Source organism: Phyllostomus discolor, chromosome 5 (assembly GCF_004126475.2).
Source record: "Phyllostomus discolor isolate MPI-MPIP mPhyDis1 chromosome 5, mPhyDis1.pri.v3, whole genome shotgun sequence".
NCBI classification, from domain to species: Eukaryota; Metazoa; Chordata; class Mammalia; order Chiroptera; family Phyllostomidae; genus Phyllostomus; species Phyllostomus discolor.
Window position 1 is genome coordinate 166153924 of NC_040907.2, and position 26944 is coordinate 166180867.

At 42.2% G+C, this 26944-nt stretch overlaps 1 protein-coding gene and 1 long non-coding RNA gene across 2 annotated transcripts in view; one reads left to right on the forward strand and one right to left on the reverse strand.

The window, feature by feature from the left end:
* Positions 1 to 314: 314 nt before the first annotated feature.
* RAB11FIP2 (RAB11 family interacting protein 2) overlaps positions 315 to 26944 on the reverse strand; it is a 40477-nt gene continuing 13847 nt past the window's right edge. Inside the window, exons 4-5 of the mRNA XM_028514174.2 lie at positions 10706 to 10751; positions 315 to 4654 (exon numbers count right to left, since the gene is read on the reverse strand). Coding sequence (XP_028369975.1) covers positions 4427 to 4654; positions 10706 to 10751 — 274 coding nt within the window. The 3' untranslated portion in view covers positions 315 to 4426. The remainder of the gene's footprint in view (positions 4655 to 10705; positions 10752 to 26944) is intronic.
* LOC118500917 lies at positions 17473 to 25208 on the forward strand. Its single transcript, XR_004903502.1, has 3 exons — positions 17473 to 17483; positions 22253 to 22255; positions 24556 to 25208. It is a non-coding gene; the product is annotated as an uncharacterized LOC118500917 (long non-coding RNA).

Below are 26944 nucleotides of genomic sequence, written 5' to 3' on the forward strand. Positions count from 1 at the left end.
ACAGAACACCCGCTGCGGTGCATCCAACAAGAGGAACCGCCAGGATTTGTAATGGACAAGGAGGACTCATGGACAAATGCCTATGCCACAGTGTTCTAAATGCAATAAGAAATTAGCCCTGGCTGGCGTAGCTCAGTGGATTGAGTGCGGGCTGCGAACCAAAGTGTCGCAGGTTCGATTCCCAGTCAGGGTACATGCCTGGGTTGCAGGCCATGACCCCCAGCAACCGCACACTGATGTTTCTATCTCCCTCCCTTCCCTCTCTAAAAATAAATAAATAAAATCTTAAAAAAAAAAGAAATTAGACAACTGAGTTAAGATTAAACACTTTAATCAACGATAATAAATCAATATATATTATATAAAAAGTCTGATTCATGCATCAGATTACATAAATTATATAATTGTCACATTATGCAATGCTTACATACTTTTGAGTTTGTACCTGCAAAAACGTATACAAGTTACTGGAGCATTTTACTTAGTAAGTGTAATACTCTTCAGTTATAAATAATGCTTATATCTTTCAAATACCTGCTAAATATATACATTTCTAGATCTGCAGCATTTTTTTTTTGTACCTCGAAATACAAACCATCTGGGAGCTTCAAAGACAAACAGGCCCAAAGGATCGTTTGTTACAGACTTCGATTCCATGGTAAGAGTGGGTTTTTTTGGCATAGAAATAAAATAAAACACCAACTCTAGCTCAATGCTTGGAGAGTTGCTACGCTACTTATCAAACACATCAGAAAACCCTTCAGATGCAGATTAATTAGTTAAGGTGCTACCTATTGCATATTAAATACTTCCAATAACTGCATGTGGATTAGGCAAGTTATAAATCTGCGAAAATGGGGGCTTTCAGCCGTGTGCTGACAGACCCTCACATCTGCCCTCACGAGCCAGCGGCGCTGCGATCCTTCACCTCCCACTTCAAAGAGGCCGAGGGAGCAAGCGTGCTTCATCCTTCACTTCCACACGCCCCAGCGACACCTAGCACATCGACGAGACACAGGAGTACACGGACATCAAAGTTTCCGCTTGGCTTACAAACCCAAGGTAGGTAGCTTTTCCTAGAAAGCTCCAGAGGCGAATAAAAGCTCTAGTGTAACAGGTACGGGATAGATTGAAGACAGTCCTTTTCTTTTCACATTCTCCTTGCGAAGGAACAAGCACCCTAATGGGGGTGGTGGGCGGGGGGGTGGTGAGCGAGGGCAGAGGGGGGAGGAAAGCAGGGCTGTCACTAATGAGCTGCGTTTTACTGAGGTTTCCAGCCACGAAACCCTTTTAAATACAAGGCAACATTTTCACAGCTGGAAAATTACGACGACATCTTCATTTACTGCCAAAAGCAATAGACGTGGTTATGTATAATCTATGGGTAGTACCACATTCGTGGGGGCATGGCAAAACCAGGCTCAGTGCAGAACACAGCAGCCAAAAGCAACACGTGAGCGTTTCTCGTGGATGGTGACGTGTCGCTCTATGTACAACGCTAAGACAGGCCCCGGGGGTCAGTGCACGAGGTGGAAGCTTAAGTGGAAGAACGGTATGTTCAGTATTTCCAACGCTGAGTTTTAAAGCTGGGAGGGGAACTGGTTGTAAAATAATAGAAATATTTTAATTACATCAACAGAAGTATATTAACTTAAGATAGACTTGAGATAAGCATCAATTCTGTGATTTTTTTTTAAAATCCTCTTACTGGTGGAAGTATTTTTGAGCGTGCATTTTTAAGCATAAATAAAGTCCATTTATACGCCTATAGTGCTGTGCATTATTTCATGAGTACCTATATTTTATTTCCATTTCTAAGCTACGAACAAAATACACCATTAATACTTAAAAGCTACATTTTGGAAAAACAAACTAAGGTGATCTTTCTGCCGTTTCTTCTACGATGCTAGGAAATAAACCTACTGTTTGCACTTCTGCTCAAACACGGGAAATACTGGTATGTTTACCGGAGAGCGGATTTTCACTTTCTGTTTTTCCGTTTGTTATATTGACAAACTATGAAAATATATGTAATATGTTGTGTTCCAGGTCATGAGTGAAACTTCATAAACATCCAATTAGAACATTTTTAGGCAGTGATAAATGCAGATTGAGTTTTCAATAGAATTCTTGTTTCAGGTTTAAAGATAAAAATATTGGGTCACTTATAACTAAATCCGCTCACATATGGAGAAATCTAATTCTTAACTATTTTTATACAAGCAAAGAATGTCTCCTTAAAAATGAATTTCCTCATAAAAAGGATAGCAGTTACTTGAACCATGCTTTCTAATGAGCTCTTTCACATAAAACATATCCCCAACACAAAACCAACATCTCCATTCATTCTATAAAGAGCAAATTTGGCCAAAGCAAATTAAAATATCTGCAAATAATCTGTCATACCATAAAAACACATGGATTTTGGTATTTTAAAAAAGTGTAAAACGAGCTTCAATCATACTAACAACAGAAAAAATAAATGCTAAGAATTTTTTAATATTTAATAAACATTAATTAAAAATGGCACCATTTTAAAAAATAATTATTAAGACTTCAAATGGGAAAATAAAACTCTACACCAGATTTTGAAGTTTATTAAAGAAATACGTAAGAAGGAAAAGTTGGTAAAGCTATTTTTCCTTCTCTATTTCTTCATTTTAAAAAATTATTTCTGTACTTGGGGAAAATTTTCATAATTTCAAAATGTATGCTCTTACAGGAAAACTAAAAAAACTCAGAAAATATAAATAACAAAGGACTTTAGCTTATACATTGAATATAAGCTTAGCCAAGTATTATATGATTCAAAACATTAAAATGCGCAAAACTATGATATCTGCTTTGTATTTAACTTTCAATGAAGTCTTAGTAGAGATACATATTAGATAAAAATGTACTTCATTAAAAGATTGAGAAATACATGTCTCCACACACAGGAATGCTTTTCATTTTAAGTTCAGAGGAGACAGATTCGGTGTTTCAAAGCAAGTATTTCATATGTTGAAGGTAAAAAGTAGTAATTAGTAATATTTTTATAACCAGTGTTCTTCACTTTAAATTTCAGACTAATATGGTACAAATACATAAAGACAATTCGTGGAAGCAATCAACATTTTGGGGGGGGGCAGACTGATTTAGAAAAGCCGACATATAATTTTGTGATAAATGAATTCTTTTTTAAAAGGGTCAGTGGAGAGTAATGTGCAACGCCATGCGAGCCAAGATCTCTTCTTCAGACTCCATCCTCCTTCAGTAACTTGTTATTTTGGTTCAAGACCCAAATGCAACCATCTGTTCTATTGTTTACGTAACTGGAAACCAAGCCTAATGCTTTATTCCCAGAGTTTCGCCCACTGCTTTGGATTATCAGGCATCAGATGATCCCGGACTCCCCCACCAAATTATCTTCAGCTTGAACTTCTTAATATTTTCTTTGCTAGTGATTTACAGGCCTTCAGAATCTCAACAAAACAAATTGCATTAGCTTATCTTCCGCTGAGAGCTTCAACGAAACTCAAATGTTAAGATAAAAAAAATGAATTCAAGAAATCCGTGCTGCTGTGACGTTAATCAAGTTAAAAAAGGACTTTGGAGCGTTACTTCTGGGTGGAGAGCAAACATCCAATGCAGGAGTGGCCCAGAGCAGCAGCTCCTTTTGAAACCGAGGTTCACACACACCGTCAAGAGTGACCGGGAGCAGCCGCTCCTGAACGAACCGTAACACTGTAGTAGTGATGGGGGCGTGCAACAGCACGCGCACGTTTTCAAGTTGAGAATCGGCATCCTAATTTTAGAGGCAACCAGTTGTTTTCGAATGTCCTAAAAACACATGTATACGTGAGGTATATGCACGTATTTTATACACAAATATACGTGAACTTATATTCACGTACATATGTATGTATATAAAATATGAACTTTTTTTTTTTAAGTAGTGTGTATCGTGAGCAGTATTCCTGCAGCTGAATTGTCTACACATTGGATGCTGGGAAACCAACCGCAGTACCAATTCTCACATCTCAGCGGATGAGAAATCTTTTCCTGAGGAGTAGGTCATGTACCTTTGAAGACGTCCCTAGGCCCATGGGGGATTCATGGGCTGGTTCCAGCACCTAAGGGAGACCTAAGGAACTGCTTACTGATCGAGAATCTGGCCCATTTTCACTTTTAAACTTTAAAAGTTTAAATGACGTAGCTCACTTCAAAGGTCACGCTTGCTAAGTCCCTGCTGGTATTTGCAGGTAAAACAATTTTTCACAATGGAGAAGAGCATGTAATGAAACCTGGAGGTGTAGCAGTCTCTTTCGGTAACAAGTCTTTCTTTTTTTTTTTTTCCCGTCCTTTGCTTTCTTTCTCTTTCTTCCCTTCTCCCTCCCTGCCCCCCCCCCACGCCCCAACTATAAAGCATGGTACAACTGGCTTCCTAACTGTTGGAGAATTTGCCAGCCCTCCTGGACGGCTCGTAGGGCACTCTGAGAATGCTGGGCGTCTCCTCCATCACCCTCACCAGGAGGTTGTCGATGTAGTCCTCGAGTTCCCGGATGTGGGTGTCCTTCCTCCGCAGGAGCTCTTTGTGCTTCACCAGCTCCTGGAGCACCTCCTCATAGGTCAGGCTGCGGTACCCCGCCGTGGCGTCAAAAGGGTTGCTGTCCTGGAACAGGATACAGGGTGTCACTTCAGTAGACACAGTATCAGGGACAAAATCGGAATCATTTTGAACTTCAACTTTCGGTTTTTCGAGCCCTGGTCAGGTGTCCCCTCTATCCCTGGTCAAGTGCCCGCTCTATCCCTGGTCAAGTGTCCCCCTATCCCTGGTCAAGTGTCCCTCTATCCCTGGCCGGAGCCAACGTGCCAGTGCACAGGACGGCGGGTCTGAGCCGAGGCAGGCACGGGCCAGACATGCCCAAGTCTTCATTATGGCTCTGAACTCTCCTACAACCCTTTGCTACAATGCAGGCAACGTCCTAAAACAAGGATGTACCTTGTTTTGCAATGTACAATGCAAGGACGTAAAACAATTGACGTACAACGTAAGATTACGATACGACGTTCTATAATAAATATATCTAAAAATCCCCTAAAGATCTCTGAGAATTAACTTGGAGGAACTACAGAAAGCTACTGAAAACGACACATTTGGATATCAGTTCTCATGAAATCACTCCCGTTGAACTGTCATTTAATGTTATGCCTTTTGATTGGAGAAGGTTACAAGCAGCAGCAATACCAAATCGGCTTCTTGCTGTGAAATGCTGAAGGCATTCAGAATTAAATCAACGGGCTTCCTTATAAGAAGCTCCCGTGGGAGTGACTTCTGCTTTAATTCAGAGGCAAACTGCTTTTTCTCCCTCGAGTACCTAGTTCATTTCCTCCTCATAGTACTAATACCTATATATCTTATTTCCCTTTTTGCCCTGGTTATCAGGAAACTCGGAGTTCAACTCTGATAATGATATTTAGGATTAGTATATCTACATTGTCTTCCATGTCACTATTGGCTTATTTTGTAAAATTTATTCTATTGATGAATTTTTTTATGTAAACATAAACAAAAAAGAAAGAAAAAGGCACTGATTTAATTCATGTTCATTACACATTTTAACATTAAAAATATATTTCTTGGGCCCTGGCTGGCGTAGCTCAGTGGATTGAGCACGGGCTGCAAACCAAAGTGTCGCAGGTTGGATTCCCAGTCAGGGCACATGCCTGGGTTGCAGGCCATGGCCCCCAGCAACCGCACATTGATGTTTCTCTCTCTCTCTCTTTCTCCCTCCCTTCCCTCTCTAAAAATAAATAAATAAAGTCTTTAAAAAATATATATATATTTCTTGGGAATGTGCTAAAAATAAAGACATCTATTTACAGTAATATAGTAATTAGGTTTTTCAATATGTAAAATATAATGGCCAAATATAAAGTAGCATGTTAATGCCTTTTCATATGCAGTTCTATTATTAAACTCAACAACTTAGAATGGTTTTCATCACTTTCTTTCAAAACATTTCCATTTGGCTTTAAGGAAAATAACCTAAAATACTGAGGAAACTGCTCTTACTCTTTCAGACTAAACGTATCTACTCCAAACAGCAGGGGACGGAGAACAGGAACCAATGAATGCAGAAAAGCCATTTTTCTTCCTTTCTTTAAAAATAGGGATTAAATGTGTCTTTACTCATTTTCAGGATCTACTCTAATTTGCTATGTGTCGGGAAGTTTTCGCGAGTGGAGCCAAGGTGTAACTTTCTGTCCTCTCCTGCCCCAGGCGCCGCGCACGGCTTTGCCGGCACCAAAGCTCAGGCTGGGGCCCAGACAACAGGGCGTTGCTCGGGTCATCAAACCACACTTTCTTCTCCGGGACAAGGAAAAAAATTCAGGGCGGAGAACCATTTCCACCCCCACAGGATCTCTCCGGTTTTCTGGAGAAGCCACAGCCTGCCCTTAGCAGAAACGCTTAACGGGCATCTCAAACGGTGGGCTCTGTGTGTTCAAAGAGAGAAACGAGGTTGCGGGCATAGTGACAAACAGGTCATGGGTGGAGTATGCGGCTGGAAACTGCGGTTCAGGACGGGGAGCAGAGGCAGACCATCAGGGACGGTCAATGCCATTATGAAGGACCTGTAGACCTACTGCTGTGGGGGAAAGGAGGGCACTGAAGGTCTCCAAAGACAAGAAGGAAATGTTTAAAGCTAAGTTCCAGGAAAATTAAAATGGCAGCAGTGGGTAGAATCATTTGGAGGGGCTGAGGTCAGTTATAAAGCTGCTGAAATATTACAGAGGGGACTTAGTAAGAGCCTCCACCAGATTGACAGAATGGAGGGAGAGAGCGCTGGAGGAAGTGAGTTTAAATTCTGTAATACGTATTTGTGAAAACTTACTTTGTTTCAGCATTAGAAACTGGGAACAGACACAACTTTATGTGTTGTATTTATTACCTTTGTCCCTGAAAACATTCCAGAATGTTGCTCTGCAACAATTAAAGGACGGTTTTGGACACAGTGTGACTTTTACTTTTTATTCTCTTCTCTCTCAGATCAATTAATCCTTTTAAAGATTAATGCTCAATACACATACTCTCTCCTGTGTTTAATTGGTCATGAGTAGTTTAGAGATATAAACATTATTATAATTCCTTAACCACATTCTTATTAAATAATTGTAATATTAAGCAGGTTTCTACAGAAAAGGTAAGACATACAATACAGGTAAGTATATCTTTTAAATTTATTAAAAATAAGCTGAAGTGTCTCACTTTAACCTGAACAATTCTGCACAAGTTTGAGCCAGAAACCAACCCAGGCTTCGCTTTCCTTATCTGATAAATGAGCTCGCCTCCAAGGTCCCTTGTAACTCTAAAGTCTCCTTGTCTACGAGCAGAGTTTTCTCAGCTGCACTTCAGGAGAGTGGCACCATCCAACTGATTCAGTTTCCTTCTTCTAATAAAACATTTCACGAAAAATAGGGATTCTTGTGAGAATTGTAGGGACTGATGTCATTAAACTAAATGGGATTCATTACTGATCGGTTGACTTGTATGGTTTTCTCTTAACATAAGAATAGCACATATGAGTCTCACTGATCTTCATCAAATTATACATATATGAACTGACTTCTCCAAACTAAAGTACTCGATGGACACAGAAAATCACTTGAGCACTACATGCCGGCACTACCAGAAAACACAGCTAGAAAAACTTGACCATTTCTCTAGAGACAATGAGGAAGAAAGATGTTTAAAAAATCTTATTTTGACATCACCTAAATTTAATGCCATGATATAAATCAATTCAGCAAGTTAATCTCAAAATAATCCATTATTATCCTGGAATATTGTTTGACACTTTACAGTCACAATTTAAAATATACAGATCCATTATTTGGCTTATTTTTTCCCCTACAACTGTCTAATACTTACATATTAGACATAAGTATTATTGTGTCTATACTATTATAGATAGATTTCCTGAAAATACATTTCTGACCTTTTCAATAAATTTTCCATTTGTCCTTTTATGTGAAAATTTTACCCCAAATTTCTGCATCAAGTTTCTAGGCAGAAAAACATCTTAGAAACACATGTACTATAAACTAAATTCTGAAAAAGAATATAATATAATTAAAAACAGTTTTATGCTTAGTTCCAGATTTTACCCCATATTTGGAAATCATGTAAACCTTTTAATATTAGACAAGAGATTTTTAAATTAATAAACATCTATCCTTGTTTACTGACATGATTCTAAATAAAATAATAAAGATTAATATCAATTAATATATACAACAGAAAACTAAAACATTGTCCGGTCACGAAAAATTATTTTGCTTAAAGAGGGAAACTCTCAGGCAAATGTAAAAATTGATTTTTTTCAAAAGATTTTTTTTTAATACTATTATTGGAAAAACATCTAAAATTGAGAAATTTCCAAACTGGTAAAGACTCCAAAAACCTACAGGGGGATTCCTAAGTTCTCAGCATTTTCCCCTCCAGCCTTTTCGACAGCACATATGTTTTTAAGATGTCTTGCCACACTGACATGTAATGTACATTTTTCTTCTCTCTTCCCCTTTCACGACCGACCCTTTTCCATTCATACCCAACCTCTGTTAAAAATTTTCATATGCAGGAACAAGAAATTAGGGAGAGAATAGTGGAATTATTACAAGAAGTTTCCTAATCAGAACTTTAAATAACACAGTTGTGCAGAAGCCTTTGAGTGCGACCAGGGATCTGTTGTTACTTTATACACAGCCTAGCCCCTTACTTACATCAGGAAATGGATATGTTTTTTACAATATTTAAATTGGAACAAAAGCAAATTATCAGGACTCAAAATAACTGAAGATTTAAAGAAAGGTTGTCCTGGCAACCAAATATTGGTGGGGCCATAGCTGACATCCCAGGCAACTGGAGGGGAGCGGGAGAGAGATAAGATGAAGGCTTGGCATTCTGTGATCATCTCATTATTGTTCTAATGAGGAACTTTGCTCTGGGAATATCATCTCAGCTACTTTCACATCTTTTGTCCTGCTCCCTTCATCTCCCTTTCAGTTCTTAATTAGGCCTTAAAGAGCTCGCGCTGCCCTTTCAACTGGCTACTGCTCCTGCTTAAACACGGCGCTCTCGCCGACAGGTGTTGGCACCAGCCTGCAAGACACACGAACTTAATTACAAAGTACTATGTCCAGGAGGGGGGAAAAAATAACTTGCTGGATGGCTATTATGGGAGAACTTAATGTAAATTACTTCAAACATCTTATGATCTTCACCATAAAAATCGTTCAAATACTTTTCCTCGAAAACGATCGGCATGAGGATGAGCTTTCTGCTCTTAATTGTATCTTGCAGTAAATTAACAACACCTAGTAATCCTTTAACTGTCATTTAGAGGAGTTAGTATTCCGGAGAAAAATAATCACACATCAAGGATGCTTTTATCACCTTTAAATCCTTTAACTAAAACAATTTTCACATTTTTATTTCTTTAAAGAATTCTAAGCATGCTTTTATAGAAATAAATTACAAGATTTGGAAAAGTACATTTACAAGCACATAGAAATTGTAATTAAGGTTACTTAATAAACAATCGCTGCACATTAAATCGATTTTTTGATGTTGCATTTTGTTTGAGATTAAGTAATCGCCTGATAGAATTCATTTTACTATCTGATCAAAGGCTGACTTCATACATTCTGACATTTCTCGCCAGACTGCCATATTATAAAGACTGGAGTATTTATGAAACAGAAAAACTTACAAATCATTTACATAAAGCAGCAAAAACACAATACAAAGTCCTCTGCTTCTATGTTTTCGACAATTTTAAAGAAAGAACTACATTTAGAATGGTTTCTACACCACCATGGTTTATTTTGGGCATATCTCATTATAGAAAATTGTGGCATCTTATTGCTTTAAAAAATTCTTATTATACATCTGGATCGCACACTTTAAGGACAGATGGTTCAAACAGCAACTGCCAGCATCTTGGAATAAAGGCTCTATTTCTGTTATTCAGTGAGAGTTTGGTTTTCTACCAAGAACATGTGCCCAAGTTTTTGTAAAGTAACCTCTTCCCTAGGTTTCATATATTTAGAACTGACTGAAGATGCAATGGAACTCTGAACAGACACAAAACTGGGTTTCAAATAACAACAAAAAAAAGTCGAGCTATCTGCACAAGCCCTGCCAAAGATGTGCGTTAACGTAGCCGGTGGCTAGCGAGCCTGTGAGCATACACGGTTTTGTCCTGGCTAGCCAGGTGAGTGTCCGACAGGTTCTTTCAAACACTTTCATGGTTAGCCGGATCTCTTGCCAGGATGCTTTTCTTACTGTTGAATATTCCCAAACGGTTTTAGTCTTTCTTCAGTCTTTGTCCCAGTAACAACAACAACAATGTTCGTTTTCTCCACATGCTCTTATTTTATAACTATAATTTTGACCTTGACACACAGCTTCCCTATTTATCTGAAAAGAGTCTGCAAACAAAATGCGTAAACTCTAAGCAGTCATCAATTCTAATTCCGTTTACCTGAACTTCCAGAAATTGTACAGAAGTCACACCCTATCATACGTTAAAAATAAAGACTCAATGTTGCTTTTCTTCTTTCTCCTCCAATCATCACACTAAGCTATCACCTGCAGGTAACCGGAGGGTTCAAGGAGATGGAGGCCCTTTTAGAAACGGGGGCCAGGCAGAAGGCTTACCGGGATTTTCCTGAGGTCTTCACTGCTTGTCAGGTTCGTAGGAAAACTGAGCAACAAAAGACAAACATAAATGTTAAAAATGCACCATAGTCCACGTGGGAGGAAACATAAAAACAGAGCATTGTTAACCGACATTTCAGTAACAATTTCTAAAGTCCTAAATCACTCATCTGAGTGAAACTTTATCCAGGATTTAGAAGAAAACCAGTATCTACTCAACATTCTAAAGCCACTACAATTTTTAAACTTTGACGAAAAACCCCTCAGTTATTATCAGAACTGAAGAACTGTACCTCTAACTATGTAGTTTCTGAATAGCTTTAAAACAGAAGCATTTTACCCATGGAGCAATTTCATAAAACCCTGTTTTGTAACGTTATTATTCATTTTGCATGCACACACTCACCTTAGGCCTCTTGATATAAAACGATGGAGAATAAATTTAAGTTGGAAAGACTGTAGCATAAAAGAGTTAAGGTTCTTCAAAAGATTCAACAGGTATTAGAAAAATTACCTTTTAAACATTAGCCTATCAATGAGAATGCATTCACAGTGGTCAGAACCATCTCTGCAATGAATGTGATTTCTAAGTAGCTGGTCTTCAAAACTCAAACACCCAAATGGACCAAAAAAAAAAAAAAATGGATTTCCTCTACACAAGAGAGTAAGAAAACATCACAGCTGAGGGCTGTAATCATTTTCCTCTCCGAAACATGTCCATTAGGAGGAGGGCCGCGACCAAAGAGCAGCTAAACTTCAAAGCCATCTGATGAGTAAATATTTCATCGTTGCGATTCAAGTTTAATTTTTACCCCGCACTTAAGAGTATCAGCCATTATAACCTCCTCAAAGCATTTCTGTCCTAGGAACCTTTTTATACCTCCCCCAAAGACTTCACAGTAAAATATTTTTTTACATTATCTGTGCTTTATCAGCTGAATAATTGGAATCCTTTGAAGAAATTCACTTTTAAAACTTCTGACTGTGCACACAAAAATCTGGACACTAGATAGGATGTCTGGAAAATAATCTATTATTGCAGGTACACGTCCCAAGCTGTAAATCTATGAAGCATACACGCCACGTACAACCACCTCAAAAGAATCTCTCTCCTATCCAAGGCTTCATGTGTTACGACTAAGATTTGTAGTGCTGGCTTCCTGAACTGGTGGCTGACCTCTTCTAGCTAAGACGCCTAGGCACACATTTAGTGCTTCGGTATAGCTGGGTGCCGCGGCAGAAGAGAATGAAACATGTTTTAGATACCTCGAATGCACTATTTATAGGCGCAGGCAGCTGACACACATTCTCACTTCCTGTGTCTCACCACCGCTTTCACTGTGTTCTGTACGGTCCCGGGCTAGATCGCTGTACCAGCAAGGTCTCAGGAGCCAGACAAAAACAGTGGCTTCAAAGGAAACAACAAAAACAAAACCCGAAAAGGCACGATCACAGGGTACACCTCGCCTCGGCCCGGGGCGCCCGGGGAGCAGCTGCGCACACACGTGGTTCCCATCCCCTCGGGTTCTCGACCCGGGCGGTCAGCACCAGGGTCCGGCGGGACCAATCTCTCCTCTCGCCATTATCTCACGCTCGCCGTCTTCCCACAGCCAAGGAACACGTTCTGCCGCATCTCCCCCCATCTGACCGGGATAATCTCCAGGACAAAGTGCCTGACACTCGGGTGTCACAGACACCACGGCGGTTACAGGCAGAGGAAGTGTGGAGGGTCCTGGTAGCAGGAAGTGTGGATGCAAATCCTGGTTCTGCCCTGTGCTTGCTGCGTGACCTCGAGCGAGTTCCTTAACTTGCACTGTCTGGGCTCCTTCATCTGCAAAGCGGGGATGGCAACAGGATCGACCATGTGAGACGACAGTGAAGACTAAATTAGTTCATGCATGGTGGACAGCAGATAGCACGGGTTCAATCATTTATTTTATGTAATCAACATTTACAAAGCACTTAGACTGTTCGAAGCATTTTCCCCAAATTAACTCATTTCATCCTCATGACCCTTGAAGTAGGTAAGTAAGATCTTCATTTCCAGAATAAGGAGCGAGAGCCATGAAGCGGCGTGGTAGCCTGCGTGTGGTCATCCCGTTGGTGATGGTGGGGGTGTCTGGCTCTGGCATCTGTCCTCCAGCCTGTGACACGCAGCCCCGGACCCGTCCTTGCACGTAGTGAGCACGGGCTGCACTGCGAAGCCGTGAACACACAGGACACATGGATTAATCAGAAAGTGCGCCTCCCCTCACGGGGGGCAAGCACACGGCCAGGCTGCACTCGGGGGAGGTCGGGACGACACTCTTGAGAGTGAGATGTTCTGACCACTTGGAGGAAGAAGCACCCCACCACGGCGACTGGCCGAGGAAAAGGCAGGGTTCTCAATGGCATGAAGGATCCGCTGGCAGGCCAGAGACAGAGGACGCTGGAGATGCAGGGCACGGCCTGGGCCTGCCCGACAGCGGTGTCACTGCCGGACAGCAGAGACTGGAACCCACGGCGGCCGTGGGGAAGCAGCCGGGAAGGGTTCTGATGCCGAGATGAGGCCCTCGCACCTACTCGCAGAGCAACAGGCAACTCCTTCGCACTTTCCATCTTCTTCCGGGACGTTCTGTAAAGGTCTCCTGTGCGGCAGCATAACCCCCCCCCCCCCCCCCCCCTTGGAGACCAGTATTATCACTGTGTACATTTCATTGTGTCCGGGGAAGAAACGGTTGAACTAAGAACTAGAGATGCTAGTATTGTATTTACATTGATAAGGGTTTTTCAGAAACAGACATTTAGGACAAAGATTTTATCAAAGTCATAGAAGTTACGGCATCCAATTGCTGTAGCCTCTGGAGCTAAAGTGAGACTCAGTAACGACCTGAAACATGTCTGGGGTCCCTTCAGAGAGGTGGCACTGGGAAGGTGGCAGTGGCAGGGGTTTACAAGCGCGAGGGACGCGGCAGAGCCCCTCTGGGTCCCGGCCTGAGTGCAATCGGAGCCCTCTGCCGCTGGCGCAGTCCCCAGCCGTCTCTGCTGTGGACAGGGCCATTGTGTGGGGCATTGTCTGAACTCTAAAGGCAGAACCCTCCCTCGTGGGTCGGCTTTCCAGTGGCACCCAGACGTGTCAGACACACGACAGACTCACTCATTCACAGCGGCTTTTTTGATCTGTCCTTGTGGGGGAAGAAAGAGTTAACTGAACTGGATTGAATTAGCTTGGTGAAAAATAAAATGTCTCTATTTATCGAAGTGTGGCACCAATTTGTGATATCTTTTCCTTTGGACCGCTCCTCACCTCACACAAGATACTGAATAATACAGCCCGACTGCTCAGCTGAGCTGCTGACAGGTGAAGGAACACGGTGTTTTCAATCAGGCAGAAAATGAACTTGGACATGTTCACACTGAAAAAAGTAACTTTAAACTTCAGAATTAAAAAAAAAATTATTTTAGAAATCAGAACTGAAGGAGTTTGGGGGTGGCAGGGGATTTTAAAGTAATGATGAAGCTGTTACAAATATTTTAAATTCATATTTTTAAAAGTTTCTTAAACTAATACATTACCTTAACAGTCTCTAGTTTTTAAATAAAAGCTTATTTTTATTGTAACATTCCAATTTTAAATAGTTTTTCTAAGTAAATTCTTACTTTAAATTTTGAGATGAATAGTATTCGAACATATCTTAAGGAATCACTAGTATCTCTCCTAGAACATCACTTACTGATTTATTTTGTAGAATGAATAATGAGTAAAGAAATAAGTAAACTGGTAAGAACCTCAAAGTGTCCCTTAATTTCTGCTATGAACTAATCTCCTATCGACACGATGCTACACGGTGATCAAAATGACCACAGCAGAAATCACTCACACATTGAGCAATCGTCAGAATTTTCTCATCGTCCTTCCTCGTCTCTTCTTAAAACATAAACAGATTCTTTCGGGGCGAGAATACCTAAGACTGGGAAGGGACTCACGAGAGCGGAAAAAAAAGTAGGAGGTGCTTGTCAAGATAAAAATAAAAACCCGCAGAAGAACAAAGATCTATTAAAACTGCTTAACTGTCTTGTTCGTGTTAAGACACTGCAAACTGCAAATTCTCGGCTCTGGGATTTTACGTCTTTCAACGGGAGAGACGCTGGAAGCTCTTTTGAAGGCATGGACACAGTAGTATTATTGCATCTTCCGTAAGATCTCCTTCTAGGCCCCATGAGCGCTGACGTTATGAAGGTAAGTCCATTCTGGCCTACGACTTGATCCACTTTGCGTTTACCAAGTGGATTCAAGCTCTCTGAAGACTCCCACCTGGCTGGGGGTCCACAGGGGAAGGAGCGGGCGGCAGAGGAGTAACGCTCTGAGACGCCATTCATTCCCTATGTGTGTGGGGAATATGTCCAACTTTAAACTATCGCAGAAGAGCTTCTGACATTAATTATGTTCAAAGGGGAGTAGCCCATTGATCTCCTTGCTTCACTGAGAGAGCGGGCTCCAGAGACCTGGGCCTTGACTTTGGTGACAAATGCAGCTGGGGGGAGGGTATAAACAGAGCTGTGACACAACATAACAAAACCTTTAATGAGTCTGAAAAGGGGGGAGATGCCCCATTTACAGTAAAGCAAGGGCAAAAAAAAAAAAAAGACACTAGGCCTCACAACAACTGATATTTATTGGACTTTAACCGCGGTACCTACCACGTGCCTTTCTGGGCACTTGAACTCACTTAATCCTTGTAACTTCCCTAGGAGGTGAGTGTTGTTTTCATCCCCATTTACAGAAGAGGAAACGGGCACAGAGGAGGGGAGCAGCTGACGCCGGGTAACACAGGTGCTGAGTGAGCCAGAGACAAAGAAAGGCAACCCGACTCCACGGCCCAAGCTGGGAGCCACAGCCCGCACCTCTTCCACACAGGTGTTCCAACCTGTTCAGTCCAGTCCTACTGTGGGCTGGTTTCAGGGAGTCCGATACAATCTGCTAGGAATTCTTCTGCACAGAAATGACTAAGAAAAGTGCAAGGCTTAGATCATTCTATAGAGATAGAATAAAGGCTGAAATGCAGGAGGTGTTGAAATAACAGTGCCCATTATTTTGTTTGCCCTTCCTGCTCCCTCCCTGCACCCCAAGGAGGGTGCATCACCTGGGCACCCCTGCTTTGGCTTCCATTTACGCTCAGAAGGAAGGAGAGACAGAGTCCCCTGCCCTACTTTGCTCTGGCCCTCCCTGCCAGGGCACAGCATTAGCCGTAGCTTCTCTACAAACAGCCAGAGCTGCAGCTACAGCTGCTCCCTCACGCCTAAGCACGGCAGTCCCACCCAGACGCCACTGGTCCCCAGGGCCATCTGCCCCTCGCCCTCACCACCCCCCTGCAAGCAATCTCTTTCCTAAACTTTCTCCAATGGTCCATTTTGAGTGTATCACGTGTCTCCTGCTGGGACTCGAACTGACACAAGTATGTACAATAAATGCTGTCAACTATTCACTTTAAAATAGTTTAGGACAAAGGTTTATATTTATCTAATAAAAACCAGAGAAAAACAGTAGGTCACAATTATTCACATGAATTATCTACACTCTTTTTCCCCTCGACTTGGGGCTTACGCTCTGTACCTAGTTTTTTAGCACTTTTTTTTGTTTCCAACTTAGAATTGCATTATTAAAGACTACTCCTGCGTAAAGTGACATGTACTTGAACAAATACCACCTCATATTTACATACTGTCTTACTATTTGCAACACGGTTTCACAAACAGAATTTCTCTACACATGTTTTCAAAGGAATGGTAACCAAAAAGGCTTTATACTACTACAAAGGTGGACACAAGTCATTACACATTTGTCGAAACTCACGGAAAATACAAGAACCCTAATGTAGACTACGGACTTTGCAGAATTACGATGTGTCAGTCAGTATAGGTCCATCGGTGGTGACAAGTGCCACTCTAGTGGGGGATGTCGGTCACGGGGGAGGCTATGCGTTTTGGGGAGCAGAAATATATGGGAAATCTCTGTACCTTCCGCTCAATTTCGCTGTGACCTAAAACTGCTCTAAAAATTTCTTTTTCGTGAAGTTTGCCTTTTGTGTATCTTAATCCCTGGATTCCCTGCCCCTGTCTTCTGTAAACTACTGGAAGGAATATTTCCCTCGTCTTTTCGGTCCTAGCATGTTACAGTACTTAGAGCATCATAGCACATGCTTAAGAAATGTGTGGGGAACACATTAATAGCCAGGGCCTACTACACATTAGTAAAAACAAACTTAATAGTTGACTGAGTAAATCAAGGGTGGGCTGATACAAGTTTCAGCAGTAGGACATAAAGTCCCCAAAGAGGAGAGGAAATCACATTTTCCAAGTAATGAAGATTACTTATTATATCTAGGCCTGACAGTATATTAGTGGAATTGTTTCAGTTCTTTTTAAGATAGGAAGAATTGTTCTGATACAACTGCCAGGAGGCAGCGAAGTAAGTTTCAAACCGGTGACTTCCAATAAACCCAGTCCAACCAGCCAGGGTAGGTAGCATTTCACCAACCAGCTGCACCGGTTTCGACCTCTGCCCACAGTACAGGTTAACTTGAGATTTTTCTGGAAAATGCCAAAATAGTTTACGCCATAGAAATTCAACAGAGACGAACGGAGTTAGAGGAGTTTAAAGAAATGGTCTTGAATGACCTTCTTTACAAAAACCCAGATAAGTGACGTCTCCAAAGAGAACTTCCACTAGTAAATACAACAGCCTTCAGCAAGTCTGAACCAGGTTGATTACGCACGCGGGTGGGGCTGAAGAGGCAAGGTGCGACCCGTACTGCTTTTTCTCCCCTGTCTTTTTTGGGGGGATGGGGGGGTAGGAAGAAGCATTCAGTGCCAAATCAAATTAATGATATCAGAGATGAAAGTACTACATTATCTCTCTTGGGCCTGGGCAAGCATGCTAAATACGTGAATAGCAAAATAGAGCCTAATACAACAGGTCTACCAGGATTACCAGTGATTTACGTATTAACGTTCTCACAGGGTAACTCCCGTGGGATGTCACCGGCACGACGACTGAGACTGTGGCCAGTGACCCCAGAGGGCATGGACAGCACACTCGGACCTAGCTTAGTGTCCGTCATAAACAATAATAAACACGTTGTTGAAAAAGCCCCAAAACGGAACAATTCGAAGATATGTATGAAATTAAAGCATGTTTCATTAAGAATACTATATTCAATCGAGTTTAACTTACTATTGTCCTCTGGAGAATAAAAGAAATAAATATTTCAAATATAGTCAATCATTAGGGATTCTGGTCAAGATGGTGGCATAGACATGGCTCGCCTCCTCCCACAACCACATCAAAATTACAACTAAAATACAGGACCACCATCAGAACCAGCAGAAAGTGTTGAATGGAAGTCTGACAACTACGGAATTAAAGAACCCACATCCATCTGGACTGGTAGGAGGGGCTGGTCCCTCACCTGCAAGTGGTGGATAAAGACAGGGAGGGATATGTCGGGGACAAGGAGACCCAACCCCACACCAAACCCCCAGCCCAGGGTTCTGTGCCAGGAAGGTAAGTCCCTGCGACTTCTGGCTGCAAACACCAGCCGGGACTGAGTTGGAGGAAGTAACTTCTGGAGCCCCAAGCAGTTCCTCTTAAAGAACCCACACACCAACTCACCTACTCAGACTCGCTCCCTCTGAGCTCCAGCACTGGGCTGGCAGCTGGAAAGGCACCAGCGGTACGTAGAGAGAAACTGAAGTGTCTGGCATCAAGGTGAGTGGAGGCCACTTTTCCTGTTCTAAACCCTCCCCCCCCAGAACTGGCAAGCTGGTGCCATATCTGAGACTCCATCAATCTGGCTAACGCTGTTTGATCTGCCTTGGAGATCCCCAGAGACTCTGCACCATCCAACTTTTCCATATGAATGGCTGGTCTTGACTCATGCTTCACAACTTCCTAAATCTTCTCAGAGAAGCAACAGCTGGCCTCAGTGAACCCCAGCCTAGATTCACAACTTGGCTTTGCCTGGGAATCTCCAAGCCCAGCACAAGTAGCAGCCATCTCAGATTGCTTTGTAGCTCAGGCAGGGTGGTCCCAGTCAAAACACAGGTGGGGGCTGGTCTTGGCCTGCACCACCTGGGAAACCTCAGGGCCAGTGCACACAGTGGAGAGCTAGAGACCATGTCAGAGCACCACCACCCTGCCCCTGCAGAGCTGATCCTCCACGGAGGGCAGGGGTTGGTGGTTACAGCCAATCCTTGCAGCTGACTGGCCTGGGCACATCCCTCCCACTGATCTACCAGCAACAACCAAGGCTCAACTATATGAGGAGGGTGTACTCAGCCCACACAAAGGGTGCACCTCAAGTACCCGGCGGGGGGGCAAGCGGAGGCTGTGCCACTGGACCCTACAGGACACCTACTACATTAGGCCACATCACCAAGACACAGAGTCAAAACAGCTCTACCTAATACACAGAAACAAACACGAGGAAGCTGCCAAAACAAAGAGACAAAGAAACATGGCCCAAATGAAGAAACAGATCAAAATTCCGGAAAAAGAGACAAACAATATGGAGATAAGCAATCTATTAGATGCAGAGTTTAAAACACTGGTTATAAGGATGCTCAGGGAACTTAGTAAGGACCTCAATAGCATAAAACAAATCCAGTCAGAAATGAAGGATGCACCAATTAAAATAAAGAACAGTTTGCAGGGAAATACGGTAGAGCAGATAAAGTTCAGAATCAAATCAATGATTTGCAACATAAGGAAGCAAAAAGCAACCAATCAGAACAAGAAGAAGAATCCAAAAAAAATGAGGATAGTATAAGCAGCCTCTAGAACAACTTCAAGAAGCCCAACATTCACATCATAGGGGTGCCAGAAGGAGAAAAGAGAGAGCAAGAAATTGGAAATCTACCTGAAAAAATAAGGAAAGAAAACTTCCCTAGTTTGGTGAAGGAAACAGACATGCAAGTCCAGGAAGCACAGAGAATCCCAAACAACATGGATGCAAAGAGGCCCACTCCGAGACACATCATAATTAAACTGCCAAAGGTTAAAGAAAAGAGAGCATCTTAAAACAGCAATAGGAAAGAAGTTAGTTATGCAAAAGGAGGTTCCCATAAGACTTTCAGCTCATTTTTCAAAGGCAACTTTGCAGGCTAGAAGGGATTGGCAAGAAATATTCAAAGTCATGAAAAGCAGGACCTACCGCCAAGACTGCTCTACCCAGCAAAGCTATCATTTAGAATCAAAGGGCAGATAAAGAGCTTCCCAGACAAGAAAAAACGAAAGGAGTTCATCATCACCAAACCATGATTATATGAAATGTTAAAGGAACTTATTTAAGAAAAAGGTCAAAATCATGAACAATAAAATGGCAAAAAATACAAATCTATCCACAATTGAATCTAAAAAACAAACTATGCAAACAAGAACAGAGACAGAATCATGGGTACAGAGAACGTTTTGATGGTTGCCAAATGGGAGGGGGAGGGGGAAATAAAAAGGGGAAGGGGTTAAGAAGTACAAGTAGGCAGTTACAGAATAGGCCTGGGGGTGTAAAGCACAGTGCAGGAAATGGAGCAGCCAAAGAGCTTACATGCATGACCCATGGACGTGTATAATGGTGTGGGGATTGCCTGTGGGAATGGGGGGTGCTCGGTGGAGGGGGTAAAAGAGGAAAAAATCAGGACAACTGTAACAGCACAATAACAAAATATAATTAAAAAATAAACAGATAACATAATTCTTTGTATTAAATTTCTTTAAAATACAGTCAAACGATTCACAAACTATCCAGTGTAAGGTAAGCACTATGAATCCCAACAGCTCTCCGTTTCTTTAAAACCGAGCTTCTCAAACACATCTCTCTTTAGCGCCCTAATGCAGGAGAATACATCTAGCAACAAGCACAGAATGTCCGTGACACCTCAAACTGAAGTTACAAATTCAGGCAGACTTTTGCACTTCACTCATATTTCTTTCTCTTGATATAAAAAGACCCTTTTCTCCCTAAATCTTTAGGGATACCGTCACTCTGAGAAGTTGTGTTTACCCTGTTGCTCTGAGCGGACCCTGGTCCACTGCCTGCTTTATACCCACTAGAGTCTATGTGGGGTTGGAGAGTGTGTGTGTGTGTATGTGTGTGTGGGGGGGGGGGGTGCAGTGAACATCAAGATCTGTTTATTTTAGAAGCGAACAGTCAAACTGGAAAGGAGTGATGAGAACGAGACCGCAGGCCCCCTGGACGGCCAGACCCGGCACAGGCTCTGTCTCTCTGGGTGACCCGGGCCAACTGGCCTCGTCCCGTGGGGAAAGAAGGAGCACAGCCTGGCGCGGCAAGTTGGCCCTGGGTCGCTCTGGACTAGGCACCAAAGGGTAGACGGCCCGCAACGCCCTTGGCCAAGAGTGCCCCTAGCTGGCTCTGCAACTGAGACAAGGCCAAGTTCCGGAGACGACACTAGGGTGCCCTCTTTAACCACTAAGCTCAGCCACGTGAGTTTAGGAAAGAGGCGTCATGCTTTAAGTCAAAGTCAAAGCTTAGGAACGTACCAGTCACTGGCCTTACTCGTGCTATGCAAGAATTTCTGAACGGAGGATTTTACCGCAGTATTGAGTATAATGCCTTTGCCACGAACAGTAACAAAATAAATGTTCTCCTTAATACAGGAAATACTTTTACTTAATCTCAATGTAGTTTAGTTTATTTCATCAAAGACTATTACTGAACATACATCTTGAAAGAAACCAGAAAATCTATCAAGTTTGTTTCGGGCCAAATGTATGTCCTTTATTGGTCAGGAAAAAACAGGAGCTCCTAAATTCCACGTGTATTTAGTATTTTCAGAGTTGAGGGTGTACTGCTAATTAGAAAGATTCTCACTGAACTCCCGAGGGTTCTGGGGATGCTACGTGACAGAGTCCCAGAGACAGCCACCGTTTCCGGGCTCACCGTGTGGCTGACACTCCGCTCCGCACGGTCCTCTCTGCTCCTGCAGGACGCCAAGGTCGCTGTCCCCTGTAACGGCTGGAAAACAACGAACAGCTGGAAAACAAGGTCGCTGTCCCCTTAGAAAGGTTAATGCAAGGTCACACAGCTATTCCGAGGACTCAAATCCAGACCTAAGTCCCAAACCTGAAAACTTGTAATTCTCCTTTCAGAATATTCTATGACTACACACATATATTTTCTTCATGGTCTGCTGCAAAACCCTTGGGTAAAAGTTAACTACAGCCTCTGAATCAAATATTAGATTCTGCTCAGTATGATTTCCATTTTTAATTTATTTGGGGCATGTCATGTCTTTAAAAAGAAAACAATTGAGATGAAACAAATATGATGTGCACCTCGAGAAAACAAAACACGTGATCAACCTGGACACCCCGACTGCCGCTGCCCCAGGCCCCGCAACAAGGTGGTCTCAGTGCGGAGCCGCTGCGGGGCCCTCCCCTAATTGGCTCCTCGGTAGCCGGAGCAGCGAGCAGAGGCTTCCTCGGGGAATGGCAGCCGGGAGGGCACAGCGCCCGACTCCAACTAGGGACGGGAGGGTGAGATTTCTCAGGAGTTGGTGAAGAGCTAATGGTGGGAGTTCAGAGTCACTACTTAGAAAAGCTTCCTCCAAAATGCATCTCACACTTTTAACGTTTTCCTGCTCTTTAGTTCGCCAACAATCTCTCGTAATCATTCCCCAATAAAATCACCTTCCATGGTCAAGGACGAGCTCAAAGGCCTCTTCCCTAAAGGAGCATTTCCCACATTCTAGCAAACGGTCCCTCCACCTCCCCACAGCAAGCACCGTGGTCAACACGGCCCACTCCGCCTGGATTTCGGGTCACTGCTCACATGCCCCTCTGCGCAGCTCCTGTGGCTACCAGTCCTCTCCGAATCCCTTCTTCGGGCCCCCACCCCAGCCCCGGTGGAGCTGACCACACATGTTTGCTCAAACAACTTTAAAAACCGGCAACGTGGACTAAGTTTTATTCTGGGCCTAGCTGATTCATGTAATTGCTATTTAAGCAGTATTAGCATTTTTGTCAGAAAGAGTTCTAGGCTTAAAAATATATATAAAATACATTAAAACATTTTATTCGATGTATATTATTTAACAATAATACATGTTTATATACATTTAATATTTATACAATTATATTAGGTTGTAATTATTTTATAATATAATGCTGTATTACATTTAACACATCAAATCAAAGAGCAATAATTTATCCTTAAAGTTTAAGTTCAAGGAGACAAATGTCTGGACCCTAACATTCTTAGAAACTAGACAAATGCATTAAAAAAGTCATTTCATAATCAGGTTAATTGCCTGATTTTCTATCGCCAGCAACCATTTAAAACACCCTGCCCACAGGTAATGCCACTCCCATACATTAAACATACAGAAACAGTGCCTGTTTTCCGAAAGTTGAAGCTTCGTTGTCATGAAAAACAGTAACGACAAGTAATGTGGTCACAGTGACCCCAAAGGAGCTGTTCTCAACATAAAAGCAGGAGGCCTGGAAACAACGTGTCCACGGAAGAAGCGAGAGTCACTCCCTTCTTGAGAAACTAACAAAGGTGTCCAACAGGGGATCTGGTAAAGCCAAAGCCACCAGAGAGACATACATGTAGTAATCACAATGCTACAGTGAACAAACTTTACATGTATTGAATCCATAAGCAATTACAGAACTTTGCATTCTTGTGTTCAAAGAAGCCCAAGTGTGTTTCAAGGATTTAAAACCACACTCTTAAGAGCTACTTTACCATGTTGATACTAACTTGCCTGTCTTGTCAACTCCATACACATAATTTCCCTTCTCTGAAATAAATCTCTAAACAAGATAGCATCTCGTTAAAAACAAAAACAAAAACTCAAACATCTCCATTAAAACGAAGCTGCCAAGTTCGGTTCTGAGACTCCAGACCTGACATTACTACAATGGTTCTCCCAATGCTGTGTTTCATCCAATGCAGGGCACAGACCGAAGACACATCATTGGGATGACCCTCACTGTTTCTTTTCCAACCCCCTACACACACACACACACACACACACACACACAAGAATGGTTAAGCCCTGTCTGTTTCAGCCCCGAAAAGTTTGTCAGAGAGGTTCTCTTCCATCCTCGCCGCCAAGTAACCCGTCAGCTGTCAGCTCAGCCATCACACTCACTTCCTAACTGCGTTTCCTGCCCTGAGTCCTTCTCCTCTCCTCTCCACTCCTGTCCCCAGCAGATGCCCCGCGCCACAGGGCTATCTGCGTAAGATGGTCCTTCGATCGTATTACAATCCAATTTAAAAACCTCTTATGGTTCCCCAATGCCTGTAGCATGTCCAGTCCTTAGCACAGAATTCAGACCTAATATTTACATGCCTGCTTCTACATGCTCTAAGAGCAGGAGTTATATCTTCATAACCTCTGATTTCCACGCATACAGTAAATTTCCAAAAGTAATGAAAGTGAAAATATCACTCGATCGCCAGATCTGAAGTGCGGAAAAAAGTCACATTGCGGGACAGAAGTGGCCACCCCGTGGGAGCAGGGGAATGCAGGGGGAGACCCGCACGGGCGTCGCTTCCGTTCTTAATCCTCAATCCTGATAGCGTACGCCATGTTTGTAATGAAGGTTTGCTGACTGTCGGAGTTTTCTGAACCAAAACTCAATTCGCACCCCAACAACTTCAAACGTACACAGGCGACAGACCAAATGCTTGAAACTGGGCGTATCAAGTCCCAGCCTCGAAGGCACCCTGGAAGCATGGCTGAAGGGATCTGTGAGCGAGGGGAAGAACCAAAGCGGTGAGGGGCAGTCTACTCTCTGGCCGGGGTCCCAGCAGCCTTCCAGGGGATGAGAAAGGTCAACGTGGAAGAGGCAAGACGCCAGAGATGGAAAAACAAACAGAACAGGAAGTGTCCGAAACAATTTAGAATCATATCATTTAGTCTCTCCAATGTATTGTCCTCAAAATACACCTGTTGTTCACCAGTGACAACGAACAAAGATTATAAATCTCCACATAACACACTTTCCTGTTTGTTGGATCTTACAAGGAAATAATCCTCTCAAATTCTATATGGAAAGTTAAACCAAAAAAAAAATATCACACATTGATTTACAAAAACTAGTGCACCGGGGTCACTGGAAGATAATTTTCATGCTTCCCTATCAGAAGCCTCGAGAGGACTCCCGTACCGGATCTTGTGTTTGATCCTATCATAGCAACCTGTTCTCTTTAACTATCGGACTCACTATGTGTTAGCCTGTGTCCAGTGCCTAAGAGCGCGTTAATTACCTAAACTATATCTCCATAGGTCTTGTTAATTACCCGTCTCCTGTCTCAGAGGACCTTGTTAATAACTTGTACAGTCTCTCTAAAGAGGTCCTAACAACACATTAAAATTAAAGATGCTTTTCTTTTAGCACCTGTCAAGTGCTGTAAATTGAGAAATTTTCACATCAGTTTATTAGCCTACAGTAGGTTTCATGGATTTGTTTTTTGGGGTTTTTTTTTGGCTTGTTTTCTTCTCTCGCAGAGTCTTTCTGGATCTCAATCTCCCAGCTCAAAATAATAACTTAGCTAAGTTTGTCTTTTTGTCACAGAGCTTTTTTTTGTTTTCAATTTTGAAGTCTATAAATATCAATTTGCATTAGTGAGTTAGCAAAAGGATGGCATGGTTGGTATCTGCAAATTAACCCATTGGGAAATGGACCAATTAATGAGAGCTATTATAATGAGTATTAGGATGACAAAGGGTAAGAAAGTTTCGAGTAGTCTCTGCGGAGTTGAGCCCAAAGTTCTAGTTAGTGGGAACTAATCACACTGCGTATTCCATGTTCCCAGCCACTGTTTCACGGGACGCATTCTGTTAATCCCCGGGCGCTAATGGATCGATGGGGCTAAACATCATCCCCAAAGTTTTTGTTTTCTACCTCATGAACGAGGGTATAAATTTTCAGCTGTGTAAAAGATTTATGGCCTGCCATGAATACCAGGCAAATTATCTTCAACACTAAACAAATATGAACAAAAAGCATTGCTATTAAAATAAGCCTTATGTGTGTTGAGGTTTACTATGCCAAAGAGAGGCCTTTAAACTTACATGAGAAAAAAAATCTCCATAAGGAGCATGATATAAATGGAAGTTTTAAAACTAAGAATAGGATCTTTTCTTTAGGGTCATTTACTGTAGCTTTTAAAATTAAAACGTGAGCCTACAGTAAACAGTCTATCATTTTTTATGCACGTGTTATTATAACTTCATAATAATGATTACACGCTTTTAAGCCTATGGTAATTTTTTTGATTTGGGGAAAATGAGAAACACATTTAAATATACAGCACAGGTACCCAATTTTTGTCACTTCAAAGAGAGGTATGATACAAGCACAGGCAGGAAGTGACTGGCGAGGGCAAGAACGGAGGGAGGCAGGGGAGCAGGGCAACCTGATCCCAACGGTCAAAGGCATATCTGTCGTGAAGAATTATACAATATCAGTGATAAATAATATTTGACCTTGGACACTATTTCTGTACTGCCTTAAAAAGTAAATGATCGGCCCAAGTTCACTGGCTAAGTAGAAGACACGTTCTTTCAAGCAAACACTGCAAATGGAGACGTATGCATATATGCTCTTCATGAAATCAATGATACTAAGTATATCTAGTGTTATAAAATACTATGAAACACTCAATTAAGTTATCACAGAGTGACTGAGCGTTCACTGCGTGGTCCTCACAACTACAACGAGGCAGAAACGAATGCAGGGAGAGCATGTTCTTTGCACAGGTCATAAACAGAAGCATGCCCCGCCCCAAATTCTCGGGCAAAAACATGGCTGGTAACTTCCAGCTCTCCCATGAACTCCTCTGACATCAAACATGAGCTCATCACACAGAGTATGCTTATGTTATTGGTTACATTATTTAAATTTCAGAATAAGAAATGCACAACCAACTTGCTCCCTATATGAATGAATTCCCTAACTAGGCAGAGTTCTTCTGTCCTACCTGCATCCTGAGAAATAATTCACCCGCAGATGCCATCGGTATTTAATAGACATTTCTGCCTGGTCTTCAATGCCCACTATAATTAGATGTTTCTGAGCTACTCGGCCAAATCTCGTATTCCTCTCCACACCTGTTTCCGTCATTCGTCATTCTGGTCTTCTTACCATGCCCTCGACCTTCGTTAGGGTCCTGTAAGTAAAGCTAATGTGACTCAGTTTCTAGTCAACCACAAGTATACAAACACAACTCC